Below are 24,513 nucleotides of genomic sequence, written 5' to 3'. Positions count from 1 at the left end.
ATTGGTGTGTGATAGCATTTGTCATGTGTTTAGCTCTAAGTCTCACACTTAATCCCACGTGATATCACATATGTAATTTATTGAGGCGTCGAGTTAATAGTCACATCATTAATGGATATCACAGGAAATTTTTTAAATATTAAGAACTCAGGTCAAAGTAAACATTTACTAGAAAGACCAAATATAAAATTTGGATATATATCATGTTCAACAACACATGATTTAGGTTTAAGTTAGTGTGTCGTAGTATTTGTCATCTGATTAACTTACATATCACACTTAATTTGTGAATAAGGATCTAACACAAATTTTTTTAAATATTATAAATTCATCTCAAATGAAATATTTATTAAAAAATAAATACAAAATTCAGATATATATCAATGATAAAAAATATATTTAATTCTTTTTTTTAGTAATAATAATAACAATAATATATTTATAAAATTTCTCATTTAGTTGATTATAAACCAAATATAACAAAAGAAATTTAATTTTTTATTATATAAATATTTAATATATCTTCTTAGGCACAATGGTTAAGTATCTAAATTTGCATACGATGCACAAATTTTTTTAACACTTATATTTATGTTTGGTACATCATGCTATCTTGGACTTCTGAGGCTATATCCTTCCTCCTTCAACTCTCTCCCCTTAAGTTGCAAACAGATTGACTCTCTCCCGTTCGTGCTCCACTGCTCCGCCGTCATTTCTGTCTTCGTCAAAAACCAGCTCCACGAAGTGAATCTTCGCTTAGAGACGCTGGTCGAAGAGAGGGAGTACGAGGTTGCCGTTCTCCACCGTGAGGTCAGCGACCCTGCCACGGGTCTGGAGAACAAAGCGAGTGCTCTCGCCGAAGAGCAGAGAAGGTTAGTTGGAAGGCGAAGAGGTTTTGTCTCAAAAACATAGAGACATAGCGGAACTGAAAACAAAGAAAGATTTAACGGTGAAGAGTTCTCAAGAGTCGCTTACTGTTATTGTCATTGAAACGTTGATCAAGGAGGCGATTGAAGTGGTGAGCAGTGAGAAGAGTGAGATTCAAAGCCGAAACCGTGCTCTAGAGAAGAAAATCGGTTCTCTGGAAACTGAGTTGAAGTGACTCAACGAGTCTACGAAGAAGGAAAAGGACTCAAACTAGAAGGAGAGCAAGAGGAGATAAAAATGGAGTGGAGGAGGGAGGCTTGTAACGGTGGTGGATAGTGGTGACTAGTTGCCAGTAACATTGGAGGAGTCATCAAAAATTGTGTTTGGCCAGAACCTGAGAGTCAAGGTTCTAGGTTCACGGGAGAGAATTGGAGGAGGAAGAACACACACTCTGGGATGTAATTATAAGATTTTTTTAATTCAAATAAATTTACAGTTTTTTAATTTTCATAAGTTTATGGTATTGGGAGTGACTGATTGATTAAATGGGTGAAGCTTTATGGAATGTGTGGAAGAGAGAAATAAAACAGAGAAGAAAGAAAATGAAAAGAAACGAAAATAAATATTGAGTTTTTGGAAGGAAAAAAATTATCATTTTTACTTTCTTTACTCTACTATATATATATATATATATATATATATATATATATATTATTTTTTTTCTATCAATTTCTTTTTGCTGTTTCAACTTTCAAACACATCATACTAAGGGGGTTGGATCTAGGAGAAGGAGCTACTATCCCACAGCATGACAAACTACAGTTTGTCGTCAGGAGATGTGCTCATATTTAGTGTCTGACTGAGCTTCGGAATTGGATTGCTTATGAAGGAAAATACTTGTGGAAACCAAAAAACATAGCATAAATGTTTTTGGAAGAGTGGGTTTTTGGATGAAAGGATCTGAATGAAGAAGGGAATTTGAGATTTTGTGTGCCTATTGCCTAATAAGGATTATGGAGAGCAAATGAATTTAATGGTTAGGAACTAAGAAAGAAAAGAAATTTAACTTGTTTATGTTAAATTGCTTTTTGTAATGGGAAGAAAAGAATGTGTGATCTAGTTTAGTGAAGCTCAAAAGGTTTCAGTGTACTAATAAATTAGGGAGGGGAATATTCTATCTAGGTCTTAGTCTTGAATCCCATGTTAATATGTTATGGATAAGTAAAGAGCAGAAAATTAGTATGTGAGTAGTATGCGGATTCTGTAAAAAAGGAAAGTTAGCGGGTGGAAAGAAAGCCCCATATTATGCTTGGTTTTACGTAGAAATTTCAATGATGTTGAGTTAAATTGGCAGCCACAATAAGAAGAATTCCATAGGTTGTTGTCTAACAACAGTCTAAAATGATTTTATCTGAGTGCCAAGGAGGGGAACATTTTCTAGAAATTTTCTGTTGTTTCAAGGAATTAAGAGGAGTATACCAGAGGCATCAGTGATCAATAATTTATATGCTTCTGTATTAATCTGAGAGCTAAAAAAATTTCATTTTTGAGAGGTAATGGTGTCAAAATGTTTCTTGTATACCATGCTTGTTCATATTTGATTAAAGATGCGTTTATATTTGCTTCATATAAACTGGTCATATAGAGGATTTGACATAATTTATATATTTTTTTCACGAGTGATGTATATACAGTTATACATTTCTACACTATTTTTAAAGTTGAAATACTCCCAATATGAAGATGCAGTTAATGTAATCATAATACCAGTGCATGTAATATTGTCATTAGCTGAAAGACTGAAACTTTTCTTTTGCAGGACTCACTTGTTAAACCAGTGACCAGGATCTTGGTTGGGGTTGCTTTAATAACCTTTATGATAACACTAGTTTCGAGGGATACTCCGGACTGGTTGAAGAAGTTAAATTTCTCTGGTGTGAACTTCCCTCCATGGATCTTGGCTTGTGTGGTTATTGTCTTCACCCGCACGAGGAAGAGAACTAGAGATTTTCTGAAGAAGCGTGGTTGGTGAATGAACTTGTGTGTGAGGCTTCTGTGGTAGGGTTTTATGCATTTCTCTATACACTTTCAAGATTTGTTCAAACTGACATAGTTTTGTTAATTAATTATTTCATCACAATACAAGAGATGTCACATGTGATGATACATATAGATGTTTTTGTTCAGCGAGTATAAGCTATCTATCTACATAGATGATAGATCTTTTTCCTGTTGTTGCTCAAATATGTGATCACTGATTGGAGTGGAAAGAAATAGTTTTATATCATGCATGGGGAATCTTCTGAGCTAGCTAGTATTATATCGTTTTCTATTCTTCATGGATGAGTACAAGTGTTATTAGGCAACAATTTATAATCATCAAGAAGTATTGATGTTTATATAGTTATACTTGGAAAAAAAAAGTGTGAATTAACGGAAAATCGTGATCCTTGAAAAAAGTCAAGACGGAAGAATTGAAATATTGCTGCATAAGAACTGAAAATATAGTTCATCTTCAAGAGCCTTGAACTGAAGTTAATTGCAAGTGACTAGATGCTTGATGAGTAGCAATAGGAAGGTAATTTTTTTTTTTAGAAAAGTTGAAAATTGATAAATATTATCAGAACTGAGCTAATCATTGATCATACTAAATTGACAAGTCATTGGTTGAATGATGAGTCATTAGTTAAAAGATATGAATTATTATAAATTTACGAATTTATATTCAAATATAGTGTATAAATTCTATTTTTCTTATAAATCTGAACCGCTTCTTATAGTTCGTACAGTCGACATATCAGACACGATTCCTTATTATCATGTCACGTCACCATAAAGATTCTCAATTACAAACAACATAATTCTACCCGTTAATTAAGTGTAATTATACACAAATGAGTGATATTAATACTAAATTTCAAAATACAATGTAGTTAATAAGATTGAGAAATGGAAAAGACAGTATTTTTTTATAATATATAAAACTTGAAGTGCGAGCAAAAATGGTGAAATATAGCTCTCTTTTTTTGCATAACAGTTTTCAAGCTTTAATATAAAATTGTCTTTGTTAGTCGTTAAATAAAAGAGGTGGTTAATTTGTGGGAAAAAAATAATGATTCTTGATTATACTGTAAACAAATAAAGCAGAAATGTCATTACAAATATTAGAGGTATCAATTACTTATGCTCTATATTCAGTTGTAATGCTAAAAAGGTTTAAACTTCTGCTTTCTATGATTTTCGTTCTTTTCCATTGCGTACACTCGTGTTGCACCCTGCATATTTTTTTCTTCTTTGAAAAGTACTAAATGTTCCTTAGAATATTTTTAGAAGCTGAGTTATAAATAATATGGAAGCAACTAAATGAGAGAAACTGATTCTTCTTAATTTTATGGAGTGTTACCGATGATTGTTGTTTGGAGATTGAATGATAGTTGCGATTAAAGAATATTAGCCCGAGTTTAGAACTCCTTTTTTTCTTATCTTTTAACGGAAAATATTTTTTTTTTCCCGCTATTATACCCTGCGTTTATTATACAATATCGTAATGCAATGCATTACAAATGGCCATGCATGACTTGAGTATAAGCATAAAAAGGAGCAAAATAGGGTATATTGATAGAGATTTACGTTACAGGTTTCCTTGTATATGCTTCTTCCAAAACAGAATAGAAACAGAATAGAGAAAGAGCAATATATGATTTCAACAATCTAAAATTATATATATATATATATATATATATATATATAAGTTTCAATGTGGCATATATATATATATAAGTTTCAATGTGGCATAATTGACTTTCTTTTCTATTTGTCCTATGCATTTTTTTGCTTCAGCGCGTCTTTCTCTTCAACCTTGTGTATACTGATATCTTCAGGGCGGCATGTCATATAATCATCAGAGTGGATTTATAAGGTTGTCTTGTTAGTTGAAGGGAGAAGGGGGAGAGGAAGAGGTTGTGGGTTCGAATTCCTCCTACTAGCAAACTAATAATTAACATTGGTTGATAAAAAAAAAAAAGAATAATCTGTCATCGATTGTGCTAATTGACCATATGGATTCATCTAAGTTTGTCTTATTAGAAAAAGCATATATCAAAGAAGCTTTCAAGGAGGCTGGGATCAAATAACACCTTCAAGAATTTGACTACAAAAAAAAATACTGTATTGAATTGTTATAAACTATATTTGGTAATTCATACGAGTTTGGATTTATATATATGTGTTCATGTTTATTTAGAACTAAAAATTGTTGTGCGGGTGGGGCAAGTGTAAAGTAACTTCAGCTTCTGTAAGCTCCAGTGGTAAAGGAGCATCTGAGAAGAAACCAAACAGAAATTTCAAGTTCTCTACAAGGCTAGTAATGTAGTTGTGCTTGCATAGGCAGGCCAATTGATGTCTGCATGTGTATGCATTTGATTCAAGTGTAGATTTGGAAAAAGAGATAAAGCAAAAGTAGTGTTTCTGATGATTTCCCACATTATTATTAGTGAGTGCCATTCTCTGTTGCATGTTCCTGTTTGCTGAAACAAAATGAATTGTCCAACCATCCATTGGCCTTTGCTCTTTCAAAATAGCATGCAAACTGATTTTTAGCATCAGGGACATCCAAGGCCAAGTCATCAAGAGATTCAGCAACCCTTCCAAAACCCTTCACCATTTGATTCATGGTTATTAGTCCTGATTCAAAGCACTCCTTGAGTAAACCCCACAACCTCTCATTCTTCTTTTCAATGGTTGTCACCAAAGCCTTCTTAACAACCTCATGATGGAAAAATGGCATTCCTAACTCTTTCATGCAGCGACATGCCTCCCTTATCTCGCCTCCAGACTCATACTCCTCCAACAGCTTCCCAATCATGTCCTTGACATCCTCAAATGCCCATCCAGGCCTGCTACTCCCTCCACCACCCCAACATCTTAAGATTCGCTCCCCGGCAAGTCTTGCCTTTAGCAATGACTTTGTCATTTGAAGCACTTTGCTCCCAATTGAACCTGGTCCCAAACTCTGTGCTCCAATCTCTTCAAGGTGTTGTGGGGCTAGGACTTCATCCACCACTGCTCTAGCTAGAAACATAGCAAGATCCTCGACAACAACAGGATTGTCGAGAGCAGTATCATCTGCTGACTCTATCAACATTACAAAACCACTCACTACATCATCGGCTGGGAAGCACAAAGACGACAGCAACACAGAAGCCATTTCCTTCTCTCTATTCTTCCTATCCATTGCCAGAGTTATCAGTTTTTTAACAAAGATTGCATTGAGTGCAGCACAGTTCTTGCTGTTTTCTTGTTCTAGACAGCTATTTACCTCCAATATATCACCCGATAAGAAGTACTCTTGAATGATAGACTGAGTCTTTACCTTGAAACTTTTGGCAGCACTATCTTCTATGGTGTTCTTTTCAGGCTCCACTGAAAGTGATTTCAAAGATGACACACATAACCAACCCTCAGATGCTGCTTTAGACATCAGTTTCTGTAGTATTCCACGTGCATCTGGTATGTCAAGTGATAAGTCGTCAACAGTGTCAATCAACCGACCGAAACCTTTAGACATTTGGCTGGAGTTAATGAAACCTTCTTCAGCTGCTGCCCTCAACAGGTCTAACAGTGGGGATTCTGCTTGACGTCTCTCCATTGCCATTATAAGTGCCCGCTTCACTATTTCGTGATGGAAAAAAGGAACTTTCAAATCTTTGATGCATCTGAAGGCTTCTTTCTTGTCACCACTTCCAACATACTCCTTCAAAAAATTGTTTATCTTGGCTTTAACATCATCAACTGTGGTATTCTTACTTCCACCCCAGCATCGCTCTATGATTTCCGCATGCAGAGGGGCAGCTAGATAGCTTTTCTCAGTTTTTTTCAAGACCTCAACCCCTTTTGAATCTTTGGGTAAGTAGGCCATGTGCTTCTTCAAAAATGCAGGAGGAAGTATGTCATCAACCACAGCTCGAGCTATGAAAAGAGCTAGAACTTCAACTGTGTCTGGTATATCTACAATCAAGTCATCTGCTGAGTCAACTAATTTGCTGAAGCCTTTGTAAACTTGTGAAGGATCAAGTACGTCGGCATAAAGTGCAGATAACAGAATAGCAGCCATTTCTTTTTCTTTGTCATGTCTGTCCATGGACATAGAGACAAGTTTTTTGACAAAATAGTAGCCATACTGTGGTTTTCCCAATTCTTTAACTTCATTCATTGTTGCAACAACATCATCAGTGGCAAAATATTCCTCCACTATTATTGTAGCTTTTTTCTTGTAGTTGTCAAGATCTGTCATCGGTTTCTTTTCATTTGAATGGTCTAATTCCTACAAAACCATATATATTTTCATGGTCGTTGGTGTTACAAAGACAAGCTCTTTTAGTAAATATAAGAGACCGAATCTTAACCCCTTACCTCACTGCTGTCATAGTTTGGATCATTAGGATCAAGAACATTTGTGTCATCTGTATCAAGCAATCCACCCCAGGTGCCTTTTCCCCCAGAACCACCTAAATAATGAGAGTAGGGTAAGTCGGTTGCTTCTTTGAATTTAAGGAATGCAAATATTTTATCATGTATGATTTGATTAGTCATAAAACATCAAGGCTAGACCATTCCATTCAATGCCTGTGAGTTTGTGACCAAATGGCATAGCTGAACGTTGAACGAATATTCTACTATTCCAAGTACTTAGATAATAATAATATTTAAAAGTTAAAGATCTTTATGTTGTTCTATGGACAGGGGTTTTCAAGAATTCAAGAAATTAATGTGTCCAATTATCATGAGTCTTCTAAGACTAAATGAGGGAAACTGGCAACACAAGTCTATGACCGTCATTTACCACATATTTTATGGTAGCTACTTGGTGAAGAAGTTATCAAGCCATGAAAAACTTCAATGGGTAAAAAGACTTCACCTTTCTTTGGACGTCCATCTTTTTGGAAATATGATTGTCTATGACTCCTTGGACTTAGATTGCTGCACTTGCCCTGCACCTTTGGGGACCTTGGAGATTGTGGAGACCTAGGAGTTTTAGGGGACCTTGGAGATTTTTGAGATCGTGATGACTTAGGTGAAAGCTGCAATGGAGAAACAGATAATGGATCTGCACTTTCTGTTGCAGATCGATGAAGCTCGCGATGCTCATTTGATACGTAACCTTCACCGAAATCCATTACGTTATGTCAAAATTTCCACTGTACAATCACAGAAGTCATATATGCTCAAAACAGAACGTCAGCTTCAGAATATAAGCCACTTGAGTCAATTATTATACACCATAGGTGACTTCAATCTCTAATTTGCAACTTGAGTCTTTCTTGTCTTCTTCTTTGTATTATCTGCAGACGATGATCCTTTCGTTTCCCTTCTGTCCTACAATCACCACACCAAACACGGGGCATAAATTTGATGTACACAAATGAAACAAATTAATCAGAAATATGCTGTATATTATTATAACAAAGTCATCTTTGCCTTTCATCAGTGCTATTGATATCATGAATTGTGGTAGCAAGCAACCCAGAAACACGTGATATAGAAGAAAATATGAAAGTGAAAAAGCCAGATAAGTGGATCTTATTATCTATGGTTTGAACTATAAGTACATACCCTTTATACTTTTGCCACTGCACATGATCTACAACTTCCATGCACAAGTTAAGTGCATTTATCTCTCACCAATTCGATAGGAAATCCTTTGAACCAATTTGAAAAGCGAAGATAGAGACAGGAAAGTATATTCTAAGTATACTTAATTGACCATGTGCTTAATACACTGTCCTCCCAAGAAACATCTGCTTAGCATACACTTTACTGTCTCTACCTTCCCTTTTTATATGCTTATTGTAAAATGCTAAGAATATATTGCAGCAACTCAAATAAAACAATTGATCATAATGGAAATATTATAGATCTACTGTTAGTCTCTTCACTCACTATACTAAAAAATCAGGTGTACAAGTACAGAACTAGCAAGTTGATTTGGTATTTCTTCTGTTTCTTTGTTTCTTGATTTTGATGGTTAGGAATATCTTAGAAGTCAGGCCAAATGCATTCAGACGAAGTTCAGATTTATTAAAAGCAAAGACACCTAAATCGTGACAAACAAAACTAGTTACCTACAATGCCAACATATGGAGAGTTTCTTATAGGATCACACTATTATACTAAAAATCAATGCGTGACATATGTAGTTAAACTAAACTTATATATTTTTTAGTCACAAAACAAATTGGATATTTAAACTGCCAAAAAAACTGTTAAGAAGATTAAAAATAACATTTTTTTTAAAATTCAGATTAAAAAAACAAATTTAAATTTAAAGAACCAAAAACAAGAATGATCTAAATTTGAGGGAACAAAAACATATTTTAACTCACTTAAATTAAATATAAAATATTATTTAATCAGAAGTAAATGGTTATAAAATTTCCAAAGTATCAATCTGGGATCATCTTGGAATTTCTTCAATACATGCCATCTGATTTTTTTACAGACAGAAGAGGTTTTCTAAGAAAATATTTTGTCCCATCAATTCAATTATATATATTGAAATACAATTTTTTTTATAGGTACCACAATAGACATTTTAACATCTTAGCCACAAGAATCAGATTAGACATTTCTCACATTAGATTCACGAACATTCTCATTCAACATATATAGATACACTCCAAATGAATTAATTGTATTTAGACATCATAAACATTTCAAATGGTCAAATATTAATCCAACAAATTTCCCATCAACGAAGATCGTACAAGATTACCTTTAGTTATTGCTTCCAAGAGATGAACGCTTGAGGGAGAAAGCATTGGCAGTGAATGGCTTTGATCGAGATTCTATGGTGTTAACTGCGTCTGGATAGAAAAACTATGTCTACGTTGATTATTATTTAGTTTTAACTTGGAAGTCGCGGTTAGTGACAGGTTTTTTCTCTTTTCTCTTTTCTCTTTTGGTTTCTTTTGCAAAGAGAATAGACAGTGTTTCAAAGGTGGTTGCAACATTTTAGGTGTTTGTATGTGTGGTCGGAAATCAACACGTCATGTCTAGGACTCTGTGGCTTCACAAACTTTGCCTATAGAAACGGGAGAGGAATACGCCAAGAGACCAAGTAACAAAATATTATTATTATATAAAAAATAAATTACATTAATTTTAATTCACACAAATTCCTTCATGTTCACCTACTATGGTGCACCATTTTATTGAAGGATTAAATTGTAAAATATTCTTAATATTTTTACTAGCCGAACAATAAATATGCATGTGTTTATCTATCCATATTTTAAATTGAGTTAAATATCTTCTAATCTTTCAAATTTAATCTATTTTTAAGCAACAAGTCCTTGGGTCGAAAAGAACTAAGTTTAATATCTTTAAATAAGATTGTCCTTCGTTTGAATAGAACTAAGTTAAATATCTTTAAATAAGATTTCAAATTCGAGTGTGATTTAAAAAAATTCCATTAAAAATTATCAATAAATTTTTTTCACTAAAAATTAATTTAAAAAAAACTAATTGATACTTCATGCTAACGTCTAGGTAACCATTTTTTTTAACTATTCCCTTTTTATTCTCCTCCATTCTTTCGAAATACCATAATATTTCCCACAGTTTCTTTTCATCCTTCCGTTCAAAAATCACCATCTTTTCCTTTTTCCTTCCATAAGTTAGTCCTCGTTTCTTCTTCTCACCTTGTAAAAAAAAAATGTCTACTAACTTTTATTTGTTTAGGTGGAAAGAAAATGAGGACAGAAAATAGAAAGAAGAAAAAATTTAAATTAATTTGAAAGTCAATTTGTTTTTCTTTCCTTCTATACTCCGTCCCTTTTATATAGGAATCTCTTGGCAAATTTGCTTGTGGAACAAGCTAAATTCATTCTACATTATTTTCCTTTTTTACAAATGCTTATGAACAAAGCTTATCAAACAGATCGAAGCAGGACCTTAGTCACTAATTCAAAACGTCTACACGGGTTATATGACCATCCCAAATTTTGAAACATTGATCAAAACTCAAACTAGTTTGCTTTTTCTAAAACGAACTCTCATTGCTCAGAGAAGTGTAACTTCACTGAAAAACTATAGAACTCATTGTCCCCTGCACTCAAAGGAAACAAAGACAACATTTCCATTCTCAAATAGTATTATGTATGGCCAACACATATATGTCTAGCTTGTTAAAAATCCAGGGTCAAAACGCTGAAAAGAAGTTAACATGCCATTACCGAACCATCAGTTAACCCTGCGAAGGTTTATGCTAAGCAACCTTTCAGGAAAGCTTGTCTAGCCCTTACATAGTCAAAGCTATGTTATGGTTCACCATTCTCGAATTGTTTATGCTTTAGTATCAGGTGCATCCTTTGGAATTGGATAGCTGCTTACAGCATCTTTCGAATCTTGTTCTTTACTAGCAGATGCTTCTGCTGCAAACTCCTCTTCTGTGTCACTCTCATCATCTGAACAAAAAGATCAAGAGACCAGTCAAAGTCAACTACGGCTAAAGCAAATTAAACTCAAGTTCATAAAAGGATTGAACAAATATATATGAAAAAAACAATTGATCGTGCTGCATCCCATAAATAACATGGACAAAATTTGTATCTAGTTACCATCATCATTGCCTGCAGCATCAAAATCCAATCCCTCACCCCCTCCCATGCTCATCTTCTGCATAGAAAATGAATTCATGGTCAAGACTTGAGTGCCCATCTAACTAAAAATATCAGTGTAAAACTATATTGTTTGAGCTATGCTACTTACAGAAAAATCAATGTCACCAAAGTCCATATCAGATGCTGCAGCTGAAAAGGGAATATGGAAATGAGACAAAACAATGGAAAATGAAACCTAAAGTTAACAGAAATTTAGAAAATCACTAACGTTTATTATCTTGCTCCTCATCTTCATCAACCCATTTATCCCAATCAACTTTCAGAAAGACTGGAGATTTCCCTCCCTGCTTCAACAATCTGTCCCACCACTTGTTCTCAGCCTTTTTCACCAAGTAGCAGATGTGTCTTGAACCAACACTGGCTTTGCTATTCTGAGAAGACATAGTACCACACTAATTACAAGATAGATGAAAAAGATATGATTAACAAACCATCAGGTCACTGCTCTTACATTTACATCAATCTTGTCAAACAGATCAATGTCAACTTCATAAGGAATCTTCTCTGCACCAGCAGTTGCAGAGAAGTAAAATTTTCCTTCTGGCTCCAGTTTGAGCTTAACATCCTGAGCATCAGGCAGCTCAACTGTTAAGTAGAGTACATCAGACGTCTGAGCCCATTTGACAGAAGGGTGGCGGCTGTATTATAAGCAAAAATATCAGGAAGAAAGTTAGAGTAGCACTTTTGAGGAACAGATAATAGTATACTTGCTGTAAACAGTTTGGTAATGTGACAAGATTAATAGAGACTCAAATAAGAAAACTGTTTTTGGATGAAAAATAGACTGATTGTATCCATGTTTGAATAAATGCTAATTCAAGTAGAGCATTTTTAAGTTCTACCTCCAAACTGCAGACTAAAATAAGCTATAAAACACATTGACAAGCACATGTGCAAGAATGAAGTTTTTGGCAATTCATGTAGTCATCAATTATTATGAAAAATGTTTTCTTGATACATGCTAAACAGTAAACAACACCAAAGTGGTAAAATGAGTGCATCCAACTCATGAGTCATTACTATTCCAGATATGTGGTAGACAGCAGAAGATTCCCATCACTTGCATCCATAACCATTTAGTAACAAATAAATTTAAGAATGAAACCAAAAAGAGAAATACACCTCTAAGACCAAATTCAATCTTGCCACAGAGATCATGGATGAACAGGGTACCACAACTGAGACAGTTTCAAATTTGAACAACAAAAACACGATTTTTTTTTACTAACCAGTCGTTTTCTCTATTTCTCGCTACCCTAACAGCAAAAAAAGAGGCAAAAACAGAGCAAGTAGTACTAAACTAAACCCTACAAGAAAGAAGCAAACTGAAAATAAAAATCGAGAAAAAAAAAGGTTACATAAACAACTCTTTGCAACAATCCATATGAAGATTACAAACGATATGATACATAATGAAATTATCGCTTCAATGAAAATTTAAAACGCTAAAACCCTAATTATTTTGTTTTTTTTTTTCTAAAAAATAAGCAGACAAATTAAAAAGGAGAACACGAAGAAGTAAATACGATTAAAAGAAATCCAGAACAACAAAGCACAAAGAAATTTATCCAAGTTAAAAAAAAAATAGTAATTAGGCAAAACAAAGAGAAATCACAGTATGCATGTGCTATAAAATTATCTGTTCAATCACGTTCTCAGAAGAGAAAGAGTAGCTAAGAAAATAAAATGCATGCGCACCTCATCTTGTTTTCTCAAGAGTAATCGATCTGCTTGGGTTTCTCTGCTCAAGGAAGCGTTCTGTCACCGCTGAGGGAATCACTTTCTCTTTAGATTTTCAGTGTTAAAAAAAACTAGTTTGGATTTTTCATTGTATTCCTCGTAACGTGTGTGCATAATGATTATTTTTACATAAAAATAATAATTTCAATGGCAAACATTTGTTTCAAGGAAATTCTTTTCATCTGAAAATATATATTATAATTAATAAAATATTCTTATTACAAAATCTCCCATTACCTCCCTCGTTCCCTCTCATGTGTTCGACGATTTGAAAAAAAGAATAAGAAGGAGCATGCTAAAGGAAAGGAAATATGATCCTAAAATGTATTCATGAAATTGATACAAAATCAAATTGCAACAACATTAATTTATTGGAAGGAAATGAAATTTGTGAAATTGAAAAAAAAAAAAAAATCAAGTCACATGTGCTGAAGGAAGGAGCAACGAGATACTAGTAGGATAGTGGTTACTAGGAAATTATATATGAAATTTTACACCTAAGGACTAAATATTAATAGAATATGAGATTATATTTTTATTGGAAATAAAATATATCTAGAATTAATTTTTTTATCTTGTATTCTCAAAAATAATTAAATATTCCGTGAAATAAATACTCCTATCTCAATTTCTTTGCCTCCCCATTTTTTTATTATAAAGTTTGAGACAAATAAATGAAATTGACATAATACACTTAAATGAAGACTATCATTTATTTTTCCAAAACCATAGAAATTGAAGGAATGGAGAGGATTTTTTTCCATGAACCGTATGTAAAGTTTTTGCATAACGAATGGGCGAAAATGAGTTAAGTATATGTTTGTATTTAATTTGAGTTGAGTGGTGATGTATCGATAACATAAAATAATTTTATATATTCATTTAATTATAAATTATTATTTATATAACTTTTAAATAATTATCACACATGATACATTAATATTATGATTGGAAACGATATAAATTATTTTACACTGGCAGTCTGTTTTTTATTTTTTTTATTATAAATAATAAGACTCCAAAAAATAGTAATAATTAAGCTTTATATTTTCCAAATTAAGTTATAGTTAAATACAAAAGAAATCATTAATAATTAGGCTTTATATGCTCCATCTTAAAATACACAATAATAATAAAAAATTGCACAAAGTAAACTAATACAGTTTTGAAATTTAAATGTATGGCTAATTAGGTTGCGCATGCTCGATAACTTAAAGCTTTGATTGAGTTCCAAAAAAGATTATGATTTATCTTAAAGAGACCACAGTTGCAGCAGTACAATTTCATACCTGAAAATTCAGAGGAATATTTGCTATTCTGATTGCAGTAACATTCTAAAAATTACTAACAACATTGGAGAAGAAAACATAAAAAAATTACTAACAACATATAAAGAAATTACTAGCAACATATAAAAATATTAGATATATTAGATAGGGTACAAGGGATACTCAACCTTTCTACAGAAAACAAAAAAACCTGTTCTGCACCATTCCACTGACCAATTAAATCTGATAAACCTTTTCCTATAAATAATAAACACACCTTAGTACTCCTACATAATTCCTTCAAACACTCCATGGGATACATTGACCATTCATAAAAAGAAAAGGAAAAAGACTTCATTCTCCTATTAGACCATCATATCCACGATCTATACTTGATCAAATCAGAAACACATTCAAAGTTAGGACTGTCATTATTGAAAACAATTTTATTTCTATGTAACCATAGAGTGACCATTCGCATATGGTCTCTTTGTTTTTGCTAGGGAGCAAAATTATTTTCTGTAACGTTTCCTTTTGGCTTAAGCTTTATTTTTTTTGGATTTTATCAAGGTCGACTCTTGATCTTTGATTCCAAGCTTAGTTAGATATAACCTCTTTGTCCGTTTTGGATTGCTATTTTATGTCTTGTATCTTCATGGATTCCTCTTAAATTTCTGATGTTTCTTATATATATACAAGGGTTAGAGTATTCCTTTTACTTCTGATTTGAATCCCATGTTAATAAATTTTTTTTGCCTGCAAAAAAAGTCAACAAAGAAAGTAGGACACTTCTCACATTTACCCCTTCTTTCGAACCAAAAGCAATGATAAGTAAATCACAAAACAAATAAACAACTAACACAAACAACAACCTTGCAACTTCTTGGTATATAAATACTTGCTAATTCCTCCTTACTGATCACAAACTTGTTTTACTGCAAACATAAGTTGTCTTCCAAGTTTCTTTGTGTTTATATTTCTGAAGTTCCTAAATCATGGCACACAGAACAGCACCATCTTGGTCTACCTTCACACTTAAATGGATTTATGATGTCTTCCTCAGTTTTAGAGGTGAAGACACTCGTCAAAAATTCACTGGCAATCTCTACAATTCTCTGTGTGAAAAGGGAGTTCATACTTTCATTGATGATGAAGGGCTTAGAAGAGGGGAAGAAATTACACCAGCTCTTCTCAATGCCATTCAAAATTCAAGGATTGCCATTGTTGTTTTCTCTAAGAACTATGCATCCTCAACTTTTTGTTTGGATAAACTTGTCAAGATCCTTGAGTGCTTGAAGGAAGAAAAAGGTCGATCAGTTTTTCCAATATTTTATGATGTGGATCCATCACATGTTCGGCATCAGAAAGGGACTTATTCAGAAGCATTGGCAAAACATGAAGAAAGGTTCCCAGATGACAGTGACAAAGTGCAAAAATGGAGGAAGGCTTTATATGAAGCAGCCAATCTATCAGGCTGGCATTTCCAACATGGGTATTCTATACTTCCTTTTTATTGTATGTGTTATAAACTGATCTCTTTTTACATTTGCCTAATAATTTTCATATTAATTACTCACAAAGAAAGAAAGCATAGTAAATCACATTGATCTATCTTGAACGGTGAAATTTAAGAAATGGAGACAATAAATTTATGAGATTAATTCTGATTGAAATGAGTAAACTAAACACAAATTTGAAGCTTTAGTTTCAATTCACATGTTTTATACAATGGGCAGGGAGCTAGAATATAAGTCCATCCGAAAAATTGTTAAAGAGGTCTATAAAAGGATTAGTTGCATTCCTTTACACATTGCTGATAATCCAATTGGGCTAGAGCATGCAGTGCTAGAAGTGAAATCTCTCCTTGGACATGGTTCTGATGTCAACATTATAGGAATTTATGGTATTGGTGGTATCGGTAAAACCACAATTTCTCGTGCCGTGTATAACTTGATTTGTAGTCAATTTGAAGGCACATGTTTTCTCCTTGACATTAGAGAAAAGGCAATCAATAAGCAAGGTCTTGTCCAACTCCAAGAAATGTTACTTTCTGAAGTACTCAAGAAGAAACATATCAAAGTGGGTGATGTTAACAGAGGAATTCCAATAATAAAAAGGAGGCTTGAAAAAAAGAAGGTTCTTCTGGTTTTAGATGATGTTGACAAATTAGAGCAGTTAAAGGTTCTTGCAGGAGAAAGTCGTTGGTTTGGCAATGGAAGTATAATCATTATCACCACAAGAGACAAACACTTGCTAGCGACTCATGGGGTGGTAAAAATATATGATGTTAAACCATTAAATGTTGCAAAGGCTCTTGAATTGTTTAACTGGTGTGCCTTTAAAAATCATAAAGCTGATCCACTTTATGTGAATATTGCTAACCGTGCAGTTTCTTATGCGTGTGGCATTCCATTGGCTCTGGAAGTGATAGGTTCTCATTTATTTGGAAAAAGTTTGAATGAATGTAATTCTGCATTGGAGGGCGAGCCCTGGTGCAGCGGTAAAGTTGTGCCTTGGTGACTTGTTGGTCATGGGTTCGAATCCGGAAACAGCCTCTTTGCATATGCAAGGGTAAGACTGCGTACAATATCCCTCCCTCATACCTTCGCATAGCGAAGAGCCTCTGGGCAATGGGGTACGAATGTAATTCTGCATTGGATAAATATGAAAGAATTCCTCATGAAAAGATCCATGAAATACTTAAAGTAAGCTATGATGGTTTGGAAGAAAATGAGAAGCAAATTTTCCTTGACATTGCTTGTTTCTTCAATACTTGTGGTGTGGGCTACGTCACATCAGTGCTACGTGCTCATGGTTTTCATGTAAAAGATGGTTTGAGAGTGTTGGTTGACAGATCTCTCTTAAAGATTGATGCTTCTGGTTGTGTGAGAATGCATGATCTAATTCGAGACACAGGCAGAGAAATTGTAAGGCAAGAATCAACAGTTGAGCCTGGCAGACGTAGTAGGTTATGGTTTGAAGAGGACATTGTTCATGTTTTGGAAGAAAATACGGTATGTTAGAAATTACGAACATCTCTATGCTATTTCTTTGCTTTTCATTCCTTTATTAAAATAACAATTTTACTGAATACATGATAATTTTTGGGATTCTTTCCCCTGTTATCTATTTAATTTTTATATGATGATGAGATTGCTAATGTGCACATTTTTGTGGCTAAATTGTGCTTTGGGCATGGAAGGGAACTGATAAAATAGAATTCATAAAGCTTGAAGGGTACAACAACATACAAGTGCAATGGAATGGAAAAGCCTTGAAGGAGATGAAGAACCTGAGGATTTTGATTATTGAAAATACAACCTTTTCTACAGGCCCCGAGCATCTGCCAAATAGTTTGAGAGTGCTAGATTGGAGTTGCTACCCTTCACCATCTTTGCCTGCTGATTTCAATCCTAAACGAGTTGAGCTACTCCTTATGCCTGAAAGTTGCCTTCAAATCTTCCAACCATACAATGTATGTATCAGTTTCGAAGTTATTATTTTTAACATGAATTTCTACTTTAAAAAAAAAAAAAAACACGCACCTCACACACAACTTGAGTCATTGTCTTTTAATTTGCAGATGTTTGAATCATTGTCTGTGTTAAGCATTGAAGATTGCCAGTTCTTAACAGATCTACCAAGCCTACGAGAAGTACCACTTTTAGCATATTTGTGTATTGATAATTGCACCAATTTGGTTAAAATTGATGGTTCAATTGGCTTTCTTGATAAGCTCCAACTCTTGAGTGCTAAACGGTGTAGCAAGCTAAAAATTCTAGCACCCTGCGTCATGTTGCCATCTCTTGAAATTTTGGACCTTCGGGGGTGCACATGTCTTGATAGCTTCCCGGAAGTATTGGGAAAGATGGAGAACATAAAAGAAATATATTTAGACGAGACAGCCATAGAGACACTGCCATGTTCAATTGGAAATTTTGTTGGGCTTCAACTTTTGTCCCTGAGGAAATGCGGAAGGCTTCATCAGCTACCAGGTAGTATATGTATATTGCCGAAAGTTAAAGTGATTTTCGGTTTTGGGCATGTGGTATATCGATTTTGGGAAGAGAACCAATATGAACAAGAGTTGAGCTTAGAAGTGTCTCCAAGGTCCATGGTTGTTGTTGATGGTGACCTGGATTTTACATATATTGACATGTATTATCCACACATAAGTCCAAATAATGTCATCCAAGTATGCAGTCCTAATCTGCTCTTGCATCATGATTTCATTTTGTTGTTCAAAAAGCTTGCAAGCAAGGATGGGAGCAGATGCAGGAAATCGTCAATGCATTTCTCGTTTCGAAACAAATTCCCCAAGATTGCGGTATGTTGTTCTGTATTGCCTAGTTTGAAAATTACCATGATATTGATTTTGAAGTTGGGCGTACTCATCAACGGCACTAAGATATTTAGTTCATCATGTAACTACTTATTTACACAAACATGGAACCCAAAACTTTGGTGTGATCTAGAAAGCAAAGCAGAGGGGATGTTTTCAGAGCAAGAATGGAATGAAGCTGAGATTTTGTTTGAGTTGGGATACCCCACACCATGTGCTGGATTAACAATGTCGCTCCACAACTTTGCTGAGGGACGTCTAAATTGGACCCTATTTGGTGTCTACGAGGAGGGAAATAATAAGGAGGATATTAAATTTAAAGATCCCATGTCAACCTTTTCATTCTGTAACATGCTCATGGAACCTCCCTCTTCATTACCTAGTTGTTTGTACTATGTTGTTAAATGAAAAAGAGGTAGCGATCGATGGAATGGAGAGAAATTGAGTGAAAGGGAAAGTAGTTTCATTATTTGGTTTGTGAAATTTGGAATGGAACTTAATGAAAGATGATAGATCATGATTCATTCTATTCTATTTTTTAACTTCGGTTTCATTAATTTTGTGTTTTTTTCACATATTCTTTTATCGATTCATTCTATTCTATTGTTTAATTGATCTTTAGGTCCCTGCAGGTTTTCCTACTTTTCGTTTCTTTCCTATACGAAAAAATTATAAGTTATCATTACTAAATTTTTTTTACAGGTCTTATAAACTACCTTCTTTCACAACAAAGAAGGTAAGAGAAACCATGATTATTTGTCCAAATCTATTGCATTCTTTGTCATCTATTACATTCTGAATTGCCTCTTATATATATGTCTTGATACATAGACAGTTTGACTAATAAGTCAAAATTATGGAATATTCATCTCTTACCCTTTTTCATTCAGCTGCATAACTAACAACATTGTACAACCAACTAGGTAACAAATATGGAGGTTCTATGAGCATGTTAGAGAATGAAAAAGTTGACATCTGATTTTTTAACTCAATTAGGGTCCAGTCTAAAATTACTCTGGCAAAGTTAGGGATCTCCATTACTACTCCTGAACTTGATGTAGGGCATTTTAACAAATAAAATCTCAGCTTCATTCAATTCGTGCTCTGAAAATATCGCCACCTCGGCTTAGCATTCTAGATCACACCAAAGTATTGGATTCCCTGTGGAATATATGTAATTACATGAAGAACTGAATTGCTTAGTGCCATTGATGAGTACTCTCAACTTGAAAATGAACACCAAGAGAAAATTCAAACCAGGCAATATAGAACAACATACCGTGATCTTAGGAAATTTGTTTCGAAACCAGAAATGCAGTGATGATTTCCTGCTTCTGTGATGCAAGTCTTCCTCACCTCTTGCAAGCATGTGGAACATCAAATCAAAATCACAATGCATATACAGATTAGGACTGCATACTTAATCGGATGACATTATTAAACTTTATGTATGGATAATACACATCAAGACATGTAATATACTCGTAAAAATCACTAATAAGCATGGCCATTGGAGACACTTCTGAGTTCAACTCTTCTTCATTATGATTTTCTTCAAAAAATCAGCATCCACCATTTATTGAAGAAACAAGAAATGTCACGGAAAATTCCCTTCTCACTCACTTTCTTCCAAACCATCATAGCTTACTTTAAGTATTCCATGGATCTTCTTATAAGGAATTCTTTCATATTTATCCAATGCAAAATTACATTCATTCAAACTTTTTCCAAATAACTGAGAACCTATCACTTCCAAAGCCAAATGAAGGCCACATGCATAAGAAAGTGCATGGTTTGAAATATCCACATAACTTGGATCAGCGCATGCCAGTTAAACAATTGAAGAACCTTTTCAACATTTAATGGTTTAAAGTCGTATAGTTTTACCACCCCATGAGTAGCTAGCAAGTGTTTGTCTCTTGTGGTGATAATGATTATATTTCCAGAGCCAAACCAATCATATTCTCCTGCAAGTACCTTCAACTGTTCTAATTTATCAACACCATCTAGAACCAAAAGAACCTTCTTTTGTTGAAGCTTCCTTTTTATTATTGGAATCCCCTGTTGACATCTCCCACTTTGACATCTTTCTGCTTGAGTATTTCAGAAAGTAGCATTTCTCGGAGTTTGCCAGGCCATTCTTATTAATTTCGTTTTCTATAATGTTAGGGAGGAAACGCATACCTTCAAAATGACTAAAAATCATGTTATTAACAGCACGAGCAATGGTGGTTTTCCCTATACCACCAATACCATAAATTCCTATCATATTCACCTCATCAGACCCAAGTCCAGGGAGAAATTTCACTTCTAGCAGTAAGCATTCTTCAATAAGCTTTGTTTAGAATTTAGAACAAGTTAATTCAAACGAAGCAGAAAAAGGTGGTGGGTTTTCATTTTATCAACTGCTCTTTCTCTATCTCACTATTATTTAACAGATTGAATCAAAAGAATGGCATGGAGTTTATGAACAGGAGATCTTCCAATTTGAACAGAGAAGTAAATATTGAACATGGATATTTAAGTGGCTTAATTTTGATTAATTACACATTTCGAGTGAGACTAGTAGAAAAATTGTGGTCACTGGTTAGATAGGTCAAAGGTGATTGTTTGAGCCAATATTTGGTCTATTAGAGAGGATTTTATTGAAGTGATAACAGAAAACAAAAAGACTTGTACAGGGGTGAGCATTGGAACATGCTTACTAAATACTCGTTTTGGTAGTTCCAATCCTAAAATTTTAAATATTAGAACATGCTTGATCACTTTGAAAACATATAGAAATGAGTAATTATATTCTAATTTAATAAAAACAGGAGTTAACTAATTTATTCTTCTAAATGAAAATTAAATCGCCATATGGACTGTGTACATTTTGTTCTTTAAAATTGCAATATACCGTAAGTTATGCTTATGAAGACTTGCTCTTGATGTACTCTGCTTGTTAAAGCCTAGTCTCTCCCAAAGAAAGTTTCATTTCGGTTTAATTTGTCGACTTATAAAAGTAACGCTAACCATCAAATTATGCTGGCATTTTCATTCGCCAAAAAAGATGTATTTACCATTGATATGTACATCTACAAACTTTAAGAAAATACTGCAAAAATAACATGAAGTACAGTGTATTAGTGTCAGTGAATAAAGTTTAGATATATTGGTGGAATACATAACATTACATAATAATCAAAGCAAGCCAATTTAATTTGTCCTAAAACCATAAAATTTTATCAATATCATCAATCAAAGGGAAGAGACTTCATTTCCAGGAAGAGACAAACGCCAGTCTCTTCTTTTTTTCCCCATGTTGGTCAATTGTGAAAATCTCGCTTTTCATTCAACAATAGCGGAGGTAAATTGGATATCCTCCATGTTGCTTCCTTGTTTGAAAACATGGATTCCAATTTGTTTGATTGGTACCCATGATATAGTACACACCACGTGATTCCATTCATTTTCCAGAAAAACACAGTCGTAGAATAGTTCTTCTATGTGATCACATATACACAGAAGATCACCGGATAAATCCGCACAGAAAATATGCGGTGATAAATATTTCTTACTATTGATGATAACTATGAACCATACTCCCGCATATAACTCCGGTCCAGCAAAAACAAAAGATAGAGATATCACAGGGAACTTGTTACTAAACCAGAAAGAAATTGATGAACCATTGATACAATGCTCAAACCACTCTGGAATGCTTGTTCCTGGCAAATCAGCCTCATCCAATTCCTATAGGTCATAATTCATTCATAAATTTAGCAACATAAATATTCAGAGTATCAGTCAATGTGAAATATATAAATTATCAAGTCAAATATATAGGTAAATACCAACATTATTCAGTGACATGCTTCTACACTCAAAACTCAAGAATCTACAATATCTTGCAGAAAAAATTCCAATGATGGATGGAATCCCTTTTATTTCTTCAAGCACCCAGTAACCATTCAATTTAAATTTACTCAAACTACGACATTCTTCGGTGCATATAGGAGGAAGAATAAGATCTAGATCTTTCAAGGAACCGCAGGATTCTACAATCAATTCTTCTATGTTCAGTGGAAACCCTTTAATTTTTTCAAGATTCTTGCACCCACTTAAAAGAAGGAATTTGGCTGACATATTGGACTGTGAAAGTTTACGAAAGTCAAATGTATTTTCAAACATCAATGAGCTCATTTGTTCTTCTCCTTCATTCTCTCCGGGAAGTAGCAACACCTCACATTTGTCAACATGGAAACAACGAAGTTCTTTCATAACAAAAATGTTATTTGGTAACCGAATAAATCCACCACTACTCAGTTTAATTGTTTGAAGTCGAGTGAGATTTTGAATTGAAGATGGCAGTTCTTTTATGGGAGTGCCATAAATATAAAGGAAAGTTAAATTTTCCATCTTCCTTAATATTTCTGGAAAACACTCAAGAATATCACAAAATGAAAGATGAAGTTCTTCAAGAGAGGCCAATTTGATAGGGTGAAAAACCCTTAGGCTTCCTGCAGCCATTAGCATCCAAGATTTTAAGTTTATCCAGGGATCCAATCGATCCAAGAATTAAAATATAATTCTTGTAAATTTGGGACACCACATATGTCAGGTATCTCTGTTATATGTTGACAATCATTAAAATTCATTACTGTCATGTTCTCGAACAACTGCCAAAACATACAAAATGAAAATTAAAAAACAAAAAAAAGGAATCTAACGAATAATGTTTAAAAGAATTTATTGATATAAAATTAAAGAAAACTTATGCTTACCTTCCTTGAGTTGAACAAACTAAGCAACTATTAAGAATAAATAAGTATGATCAACATACAATCTATCATATTATCAATTCTAATAAAGAATTATTTTTTATTTTATTATTTTATTAAATTATTAATTTGATAAGTTCTTGATTAAAATAAAAATTTGTTATCATGATTATGATAATAAAAAATAAGTTCTTTATAATTTTAATTTAAATTATTTTTTATCATAGGATTATTAAAAATAAGACATTAATAATTCGGATAGATCAAAATATATATAATGATATGATAAATATTAATAAATTTTATTTATTAAATTATATATATAAATAAATGATATACATGTGAATGTTATATTAATTAAAAGTTATTTATTATATTTTAAAGTCAGACACCTCATGCCTTTGCCTTAAGGTATTAGTAACGAATATTTGATATGATTAAATATATTGGTAAGGAAAAAAAGTTTCTTAGATCATTAATCATTAATTAATTAATTAAATGTGTTAGTCGTTTGACAATAATACTATAATTCAGAAGAGTTAATCTTGATATATAAATAATGCAAGGAAATACGTCACTTATTCTTTCTAAGCCGTCACAAATTCCTGTTTCTTTCAATTTATTTATTATTAATAATAATAATTTATTTTCATTAATTTTAAATTAACTTTTAAAAAGTAAGCAATTATTGTAAACTCTGACTTAATCCGCAAGTTAAATATAAAAATATTTACCCATTACTAATATATTTTGACTAAAATTATTATATGTTTTTGGATATAAAAAATGCCATTTACATATAATAAATTAAAACTGTCATTATTATTTAAATACATGATATATTATTTATGTAA

General features: G+C 33.3%; 3 protein-coding genes across 4 annotated transcripts; 1 reads left to right on the top strand and 2 right to left on the bottom strand.

Moving 5' to 3' along the window:
• Window positions 1–5,157: 5,157 nt before the first annotated feature.
• On the bottom strand, window positions 5,158–9,990 carry LOC114383893. 2 transcript variants are annotated; one of them, XM_028343606.1, is made up of 4 exons: window positions 9,638–9,990; window positions 7,784–8,241; window positions 7,279–7,373; window positions 5,158–7,189 (listed from the first exon to the last, which is right to left on the bottom strand). In XM_028343606.1, the coding sequence occupies exons 2-4, from the start codon at window positions 8,040–8,042 to the stop codon at window positions 5,357–5,359; spliced, it is 2,187 nt and encodes a 728-aa protein (XP_028199407.1). In that variant the 5' UTR covers window positions 8,043–8,241; window positions 9,638–9,990; the 3' UTR covers window positions 5,158–5,356. The 2 variants fall into 2 exon arrangements, with proteins under 2 accessions (XP_028199407.1, XP_028199409.1); XM_028343608.1 differs by having other exon boundaries at window positions 7,784–8,236.
• An 803-nt stretch (window positions 9,991–10,793) lies between these two features.
• On the bottom strand, window positions 10,794–13,404 carry LOC114383905 (co-chaperone protein p23-1-like). The gene is made up of 6 exons (XM_028343612.1): window positions 13,245–13,404; window positions 11,998–12,184; window positions 11,755–11,917; window positions 11,635–11,675; window positions 11,484–11,541; window positions 10,794–11,330 (listed from the first exon to the last, which is right to left on the bottom strand). The coding sequence occupies exons 1-6, from the start codon at window positions 13,247–13,249 to the stop codon at window positions 11,209–11,211; spliced, it is 576 nt and encodes a 191-aa protein (XP_028199413.1). The 5' UTR covers window positions 13,250–13,404; the 3' UTR covers window positions 10,794–11,208.
• A 2,093-nt stretch (window positions 13,405–15,497) lies between these two features.
• On the top strand, window positions 15,498–19,449 carry LOC114383909 (TMV resistance protein N-like). Its single transcript, XM_028343616.1, has 5 exons — window positions 15,498–16,102; window positions 16,260–17,006; window positions 17,168–17,568; window positions 17,757–18,029; window positions 18,138–19,449. The coding sequence occupies exons 1-5, from the start codon at window positions 15,550–15,552 to the stop codon at window positions 19,302–19,304; spliced, it is 3,141 nt and encodes a 1,046-aa protein (XP_028199417.1). The 5' UTR covers window positions 15,498–15,549; the 3' UTR covers window positions 19,305–19,449.
• Window positions 19,450–24,513: the final 5,064 nt, after the last annotated feature.

Source organism: Glycine soja, chromosome 2, assembly GCF_004193775.1.
Source record: "Glycine soja cultivar W05 chromosome 2, ASM419377v2, whole genome shotgun sequence".
NCBI classification, from domain to species: domain Eukaryota; kingdom Viridiplantae; phylum Streptophyta; class Magnoliopsida; order Fabales; family Fabaceae; genus Glycine; species Glycine soja.
Note: the sequence above shows the minus strand (reverse complement) of the source record. Positions and strands in the feature narration are given on the sequence as shown.